At 32.9% G+C, this 8898-nt stretch overlaps 1 protein-coding gene across 1 annotated transcript in view; it reads right to left on the bottom strand.

Annotated features, from left to right (window-relative positions):
- Positions 1-942: 942 nt before the first annotated feature.
- USP38 (ubiquitin specific peptidase 38) overlaps positions 943-8898 on the bottom strand; it is a 32775-nt gene continuing 24819 nt past the window's right edge. The window contains exons 9-10 of the mRNA XM_060654091.3: positions 7074-8427; positions 943-2146 (exon numbers count right to left, since the gene is read on the bottom strand). Coding sequence (XP_060510074.1) covers positions 1985-2146; positions 7074-8427 — 1516 coding nt within the window. The 3' untranslated portion in view covers positions 943-1984. The remainder of the gene's footprint in view (positions 2147-7073; positions 8428-8898) is intronic.

The following is an 8898-nucleotide window of genomic DNA, read 5'->3' as shown; positions in this document are numbered from 1 at the left end:
AGACATACAATCTGAAGCAGGCTCCAGGCTCTGAGTTGTCAGCATGGAGTCCGACGCGGGGCTTGAACTCACAAACAAATCATGACCTGGGCCGAAGCCGGATGCTTAACCAACTGAACCACCCAGCCGCCCCTAAAATTTTATCTTTTTCTCATTTTGAAAATTCTATATTACCTTGACACATAAAATCCTTGAATTGTTTGGTATTCATAGATAAAATCATGTGTAGGTCTGTCTTTAAGAAAGTTCCCAGAAGTAGCTGAGCCCAGTATTAATAGAGCAAGTATTAAATGACCTCACCAATTTCAATAAATACTAACACTGATTAATCATTAATAAATCATTAATTAGCCAGTGGATAACTGAACACAAAGGGTAGCTTAGGAATTCACTATTAAGATAAGAGGAAGCTCACAGGAAAGACAGTGTGATAAAAATTCGTCTGTTTCATTCATTTATAGAAAAGACAAATCTCAACAAATGCTGCAAAGAAGGTCCAATTTTAATCCAATCAGGTTTCCTAATTTTCCTGGTGACTGGAAACAAGTTAGAAGTGGGACATAGTGGAATGAAGATGAGGAGTTCTGCTTTTAACTACCTCATTAAAAGCTCGGGAAAAAGATAAACTCCAAATCACCAAAGAACAGTCTTTCCTTAAAATGTTTTCAAAATAAATATGAGACCAATTTCAGAACAATGATTGTACAATCATGGATAAGTTAAAAACCTTTAGGAAAGGGGACAACTGGGATAACTCTTGAATATGTACAATCAAGACCCAGGAGAACTGACTTGTTTCCCATTCTCTGGTAAAAGAAAATGTGGGATAGTAGGGTCTGACATTTTACTGTTTTATCTGAAACTATGAGACAGAAACAACTGTGCAAAACACAAGATTCAAATGGAAAAAAAAAAAAAAAAAAACCCAAATGTACAACTCTAGAAATATGCAATTGATGTTTAATAATCTGAAGATTAACAAAATCAAAGATTTTTTTACTTGACTAGGTTCATTTCCTCTGAATTCTTCTAAGATTTAAAAATAATCTATCACACTTATTGATTTAGAACCATCAGATTTTACTTCAGGAAAATCTAATACCTTTCAAAAAGTTATAATTTTAATGTTAACACAAAAAATTACTTCCTAACATTTCATTTTTAAAAAACTTTTCCGCAGCCAAAGATTCCTATTTTTGAATTACAGTACTGCAAGGCACATACAGAACTCACCTCCTTCAAAACACAGAGAAGATATACTCCCTGAAATAGAATTTTAAAATCCTTAAACAATTAGAAATACTACAAAGTTAGCAATTTTTAGGTAAAAATGTTGTTTCTACAGGATCATGCACCTTTCTTAAAATCAATTCAGCATATATGTATAAATAATCCTTTTTTAAAACATTTGTACTTGAAATGCAGATACAGTGATGCTGAGGACAGCACTAAACAAAAACCTGAAACGTACTATAGTTGATAAGTTTTATGTTATTGCCTTCATTAGAGACTGTATTATCTTTAGCATTTTAAGAGATCTGAATTTAATAATGGGGTAATATACAGGAAACAAAATTTTTTCCATCATTTCTAGCATCAATTCTTTTATAAAAGAGGCTAAATGAGTTATACTTTTTGTTTAGTAAAACTGAGAATGAGATCATTTAAATGCCTCTACTAAATTTAATGCAGCTTAATTAGGGACCAGGTACATACTTTCCTCTGAAAATTTTTGGTCAAGCATGTCTAACCATAAAAGTAAATGGAATTTTAAGAGGTAGTTTTTTTTTTTTTTCCCATGATGCATCTGTTAATAAATGTATTGTCAAGAAAATAAAAACAAGCACTGAGTGTGTTTTCTTAAAGTAAAAGGGTCTAATGAAAAGAAAAATAAAAGATAGGTATGATATTTGTTACAATCTGACATTTTAACAGTCATAGTAATAGATGTTTTGTGACCAGTGCATTTTGGATTCTCTCAGGATTAAAATACGAGTCTGCCAACAGTATTAAATCCTCCTCCACCCCCTCCACCAGTTGGTCCACAGCTTCCTGGTGGGTCATTGTCATCAAATCCATTGGGCCGAAATGAACATGAGGCAGATGCAGCTTGTAGGGCCCGGGCACGAGCGTTCAACTCTTGTTCCTAAATTTAAAAAGAATTTTTATAAAATTAAAACCCTAAACACAGTGGATGAGTATATCATCTACATACATTTTAAAACTGACTTAATCCTTAATAAGCATCCCTTAAATTTCAGTATTTTAAAAAATATTTACTATATTAATCCCTGTCAAATCTTACTAAAGTACATAATCACAGATGGAACAAATAAGAATGCAAAATCCTGGGGTAACTCTACAGAATGACAGATCCTAAAGGCCATTCTGTTCAATACCTCAGTTTGCAGAAGAGAAAACTGAAGCCCCACATCCTAAAATTCCTCTTTGGAAATATTAGTGTTCTTGCAAATACTCATCAACACATATGGGAATAGATTTCCTTTCTAATATACTGAATGTAGAATTTAAAGGTTATGACGATGGATTATCTACTCTTTATCAAGTGGGGCTATTTTGTAAGTGGGTGATAAAAGGTATAAATAATGAAAAATCACTGAATGTTTCCTACCCTTAGAATACTTCTCAGTAAATAAAAGTAATATTTCAATAACATTCTTAAAGAAAATGGAGCCTATCTTCTTACAGTATTACTTAAAACTTTTCCCTACCAGTATCATAACTTTTATCAGGAACCAGTCATATTCATTTATGTGCCAGACACATATTAGGTGCTCAGTAAATATTAATGATCATAGATTAGAACACTATTAGCTACTTAGCCTCAAAAGAAGCAAATGTAAATAAATAATGGCAAATTCATTTGGCAAGGTGTCAAACCGCATTCTATAACTGGTACAAACTCCTTGGAAAAAAACACAAAATATTCTGGCATATGCCCATTTTTCTGGGAAACAGTCTATAACTTTCAAATGAAGTCAATGTCAATAAGGTCTAGAAGACACTTTTAATGTGTTAGGCATAATCATCCTGAAGAACTTAAAAATAATTTAACAGTAATCATGAAAACTATACTATTTCCAATTTTCAGATAAGCCCAGTTACTTTGCTCCAACTGGCAAGGTAGTGTTATAGTTTTTAGCTACTTTTTTTAGTTAACTAAAAAAAGCATCTTCACAAGATGCCCAATTTTTTATTATGGAGTAAACCACCAGGCTTACTTGGACATCTATTTTTCACATTATGAACCCCTAATTTCTCAGTAGCATATAGCAACAGCTGTGTGATTCCCAATAGAAAAGATGATAAAGAATCACATACTTTTATAGCTGAATTTGACCTTACATAAAAAAATCCTTGTAACAGAATGGTCTAATTAACCAGTCTCTGGCAGGGCTTAGACAGGCTTTTAAAACTTAATTTGTAAGATACTTCTCAAAAACCTTTTTTTTTTTTTTTTTCCATTTACTGTGCTGGTTCCTCTGTATAATGTTTTTCAAGAGACAGTTTATTTTTTAATCTGTGAAAATAAAATAAGAATTTTAAATAGAATAAAATTTTTAGTTTTACAGGTAGAAAATAAAAGCTATGGATATGTAAGAAATAGATACAAAATAAGAAACAAAATCCTCATTGCTCTAGCTCTATAACCTACTAAAGTATCCAAACAAGCAATGAAAATCTGACTCTGTGTCTAAGATCTGGTTTCAGATAGAGATCATGTTCCCTAATGAAATAAATAAAACTGAATATGCAAGGTAGAGTTCAAGAAGTTCTGCTCCCAAAAGATAAGGCAAATTTCATTAAAAAGTAATCCCACCCCCCCAGAAGTAGTGTTAAAGGACATACATAATACAAAATTAACTTCATTGCTTCTGAGACACATGAAAACTGTATTATATTTCAAGACAGAGATTCCCAAGGAAGGAATATTCCTTTTTTGCTTTCTTATCTACTTATATAAATACATAGCTGACAGACAAAAATGTAGGATATTCTGTTTTCAGAAAATAAACTTAATGGATAGAAGCAGGGAAAACTGTCTTTCATTTTCTTTTAATATAGATGTGAGCATTGTGTGACATTGTGACATTGTATGTAAAAAAATATGATTCTCATAGCATCTAGAATTTATATTCCAATTTTACATCAGGTATTAAAATCAGTTATTTCAGTAGTGGACTTGGCTTCGAGTTAGTTACTGTTGCTTTGGGACAAATAACTTTCAGAATATTTAGATCTCTCACTCAAGTAACTATGTTAACGTTACAATAATCCATCTTTTATTTTTCTTTAAACTACACATATATATTACGTATACTCTTCTGTATGTACAATAAAGAAAAATACTAAGACATTAAGCTACCATGTCTTCTAAAGAAACAGGAAAGAAACCAAACAGGAAAGGACAGAAGCTCTGTCTGTAGTTGATGCGGGACATGTGGGGATAGCTGGTGATCTTCACAGTGCCGTGCTGGTGCTACTTTCATAATCTTTGTCTCACTGGATCCTAAACAAAAGCATAATTTTTATAGTCCAGACACTAAAATAATAGAGATACTCCTTATGGAAGTTGGACTGAAGGGAAAGAAAGAAAGAAAGAAAGAAAGAAAGAAAGAAAGAAAGAAAAGAAAGAAAAAAGCCCTTCCCCAAATTTACTTCGAGATCCACAATCTGTACTGCGATCCTATGTGCACACACAGGCTATGACACACACAGAAAATGGTTTGGTCATACAGGATTTTTTGCCCAGGCTTTTCAAAACTACTAATCTCACCGTTTCTTTCTAACACATGTCAATCTAGATGTGATTTTAGTAAACTTTAAAAATGGAATCCCAAAAAGAGCTTGTTAAAATGATACAAGATAAAGTTCTAATGTAATGTGAAAAACTAGAAAAGTAGCTACCCTGATATGTACTAAACTGGTAAATTCATTTGCAGCACTACTTAGTAGCAAAGGAACTCAAAATGTCCACTCCACATCCTTACTTTACTTAGACTGGATTAAATTTTTATAATTGTTTTACAAATAGGTATAAAGCTGTATCTTAAAACTAACATATTCTTGACACAGCAATCTATTTTAAAGCATTATTACTATGAAATGAGCACAGACTTTGAACTATATCTCAAAAATGTAAAAAAAAAAAAAAGAAAATAAGAACAAAACCATATATATACACGTTCCACGTGTTCAAAACAACATAGTCTCTTAACACAAACTTAAAATACTAGGATGATTCAGTTAAATAGTATGAGTAGTGAGAACCATCACAATTCAAATCAGCACAAATCAATTACATTATTGTATTTAAAAGCAAATAAGACAAATATAAATGTTTAAGTTTCTAAATAAGAGTTGAGTATTTATAATTTGCTTTAAAAAGGTACTTTGGTAATAAGCTTTGACTTAATAGCCTGTCTTAATACTGGAACATAAAAATCTTAATGTAAGATTTGGCAGTATCATTTTTACATTAAACAACTTGCCAATTTGAGACTTACGATGGAATTTAGAACAATTGCAAACACTGAAAAACTGAATTAACAAAGTACATAATAGTTTCCTTTATAGTGACATAAAGGCCTTAAAACAATAATGAAAAGAATGGCTCCTCACACTCAGATATTGTAAATATTGTCATGGGGTAAATAGTAAGAATAAGAAAATCATTTAGAGGTAGGCTGTAATGAAGTAGTTGTTATGGTTATAAGAGTTTTTGGCAATCCAATCACAGAAACAGAGCAGTTCCTCATCTTTTTAAAACCCATGTCCCCCCTTTGATAAATATGCTATTTTACTCAATCATTGATAAATAATCTGCATATTGCTATAAATCAAGATTGCACTGAATCTTATTTTCTAGATTTTAAATTACAGAAAATTCCTATTCCAACCTAACCCTCTTGCCCTTACTCCTATTCTCTAATCTTCAAGAATCATGACTATTAATATCTAGTGCTTATTTGAAATCTAGCAAGAAGGATAGGGTTGAATACATTCTATTACCTTGATCATAAGCCTTCTGACTGGATGTAAGAATCTTTGGTGGTAAATCAGGTTTAATAAATATTCTGAGTTTCTAATTTTTTTCTGTGAAATTTATTATTTTTGTGTGACTCTAGAACATTGCCATACTCGTTTAACAATATATCATGTATCATTATTTGAATATTTTATAATGCAGTCAATTTGAAGACCTTTGAGAAAACTTTCCTCTCAAAATAAATACTATAGTGACCCAATTCTTCTCTTACTCCATCTGTATTTTTCAGCTTTCTGAGTTTCAAACACAAGATTTTTAGAGCTTACTTATGTAAACTCATAAAATCACTTGGACTACCCAATGAATATACCTACAATTTCACTGATAATTTAGTTTTGGTTCTTATGCTGGTAACAAGTTGGCAGGTTTCAAAGAAAAACACTTGCAGCAAGGTCTTTATTAACTTTTAAGTAATAAAATCACTAACTTCCTGCAAAAAGTATATTTGTAAGTAAGTTCAGCTCATATGAAACCTTTGTTCCATGGCTTTTATACACTAATTATTCTATTATCTTTTTGGTTTTATTGCTTAAGTCTTTAAAGAATACAAATACCTTTTTTTACATATTCTACCTTGCAGTGTCTTTTATCTTACTCACCCGAATGTTAATAATTACCCTTAAAATATTTATACAATAGTTTAGAAGGAGTAAATACCAAACAGTAGTTGTTTCCCCTGGTAGGTAGGATTGAAGGGAAGAGGGAACTTCCTATATTTCAGTATGGAATGATTTTACAATGATCACATCTTTTGTAAATTAAAGACAAGTGAGGTCTTTCACACTGCATCTAATTGCAACTATTCATAATTAATTCATAACATTAGAAAGCAAGATAATTTATATAGGATGAACCCATTTCACATAAACCCAGACTCAAATTTCAGAATTACTACTCTGTAAATTCCTTGAAAATGTCTAAGTTGGGTTTTAAAATTAGGGCACTCACTTCACCACTGTCAATTGCTTCACCATAAATGATGAAGCGTATGTTTCCAACTTACCTGTAAATATAGTTTATTGTCTTTTGTTATAGCATCCATAAGTTCTTTCTGTAGAGGGGGGTCGCCATTTACCCAGAGTCCACTGGTTGAATTGTTACCACTTAAACTATTAGTGCTACTCTGTTTTTTATACAAAAGCACATAAGCTGTGTCCTTTGGAAACCTACTTGTAATTTTCTGCACTGACTGAAATGAAGTAAATGTCACTCTGCTGTCATTAAATAAAAACCATTCTTTTGACATTTCCTTATTTTCTAAATCTTGTTCAATAACTGCACTGGGACTATTTCTCCCGAGTAAATGACTCTGGGAGGACGCTAATGCCAGAGTTTCAGACTGGTGGCACATCTGGTATGAGGACTCTGTACCCGTGATGTTTCTGGCATAAGAATAGTAATGCCCACTTTCAGAGGAGATACCAGAGTGAACGACAACAGAACTTAACAGATACGGCACCAATCTGGAGCAGCAAGCTTCTTCAGTTCCAGAAGACTTTAATTTTTTAGCTAGGTTCTCACTAATATCAGTGAAGTCAACATCTATCGACCAACTTTCTGACAATGAAGAGAAAGTAGTTCTTTTAACTGGCAACTCCAAAACCAGTGGCAGGGACACGTTGTCTAAGATTTTTCTTCTCACATGATACTTCTGATCATATGAAAATCTCAGGAGAGTTAGAATAAGGTATTCAGGCTCCTCTGTGATTTGCATAGTTTTCTCGGCATTCTGCAGAGAGGCACAGTTTTCACAATAATACTGGTTGTCGCCAGTAAGAATCTCTGGAGCCAAAAAATAATTTAGTAAGTCGGTGACTGAAGGTGTGCTTCCACCTCCTGGTCTCTGAGGTACATCTTTATTAACAAGAATCTTGCTAGATTCATGAGGGACAGAAGTGTTATCAGTACAGCAAAACTCATCAGGAGGACTGCGTGACATTCTTTCATTCACAGCTGAATCACAAACAAAGGCAGCTGTTGCTGGACTATAAACTCCTGGTTCTTCTGAAGGTATACTGGCTTGCATTAGATCTCCATCTTGTGTATTGGGTGATGATGCTGCATCTTGAAAAGATAAATTTTCGATACAAGAGGAAGGACAAAAGGCCAGTGAAAGATCAGTAAAGGCTTCCACTTTTTGTGAGGTACTCCTGCAGTTCAAACAACATATGTGAGTTCGTAGTTTTCCTCCAAACATTTTTTCTATTAAAGTCTTCTCACCCTCACTTGTGCAAGGGCTCTCTGTTAGTACAGCTGCCTTGCTCGCCACTTCCTGGAAAGAAGTTTCATTGCACCCCAGACTTGAAGGAGGCTTGTGTGAGGACTGAACTTGCAAGATCTTTTCTTCTTCATGTAGCCTGCAGGAGAGTATATCATTATATAGCTACTTCACTTAAGTTTAAATGTCACTTATTTAAAAATATTGGGGCCTTATATAAACAGCCAAATTATTTTTATCAAATATAATGCTTAATGTAAAAAATCAAGTTTCTCCTCTTTCAATCAATAGGACCACTGAATAGTTTGAGAATGTAGATTACAAGTTAGGGGTTATCACTACCTTATATTCTCATACTTTCTTTAGTAAATTATATATGCCTATTATTTATCTTCTGTATCTTTGTCTGCCTGACATCTCATAGAAAGCCTGGAATAAAGAAACCACTCAACATGCCCTTACCTGAATCAACGGAAGATTGCATATGTTGAGTTCAACTAACTTTACTAGTCATTTACGTAACAGAAGGGAGGCAATCACAAAGAGAAGGAAAAAGATATAGGTTTTACTAACTAAGTGGTAAGGAGACCATTAAATATACCAAACCCAT

Source organism: Panthera onca, chromosome B1 (assembly GCF_046562875.1).
Source record: "Panthera onca isolate mPanOnc1 chromosome B1, mPanOnc1 haplotype 2, whole genome shotgun sequence".
NCBI lineage: Eukaryota > Metazoa > Chordata > Mammalia > Carnivora > Felidae > Panthera > Panthera onca.
The sequence above is the reverse complement of the archived record's forward strand: the minus strand, read 5'-3'. Positions and strand labels throughout refer to the sequence as shown.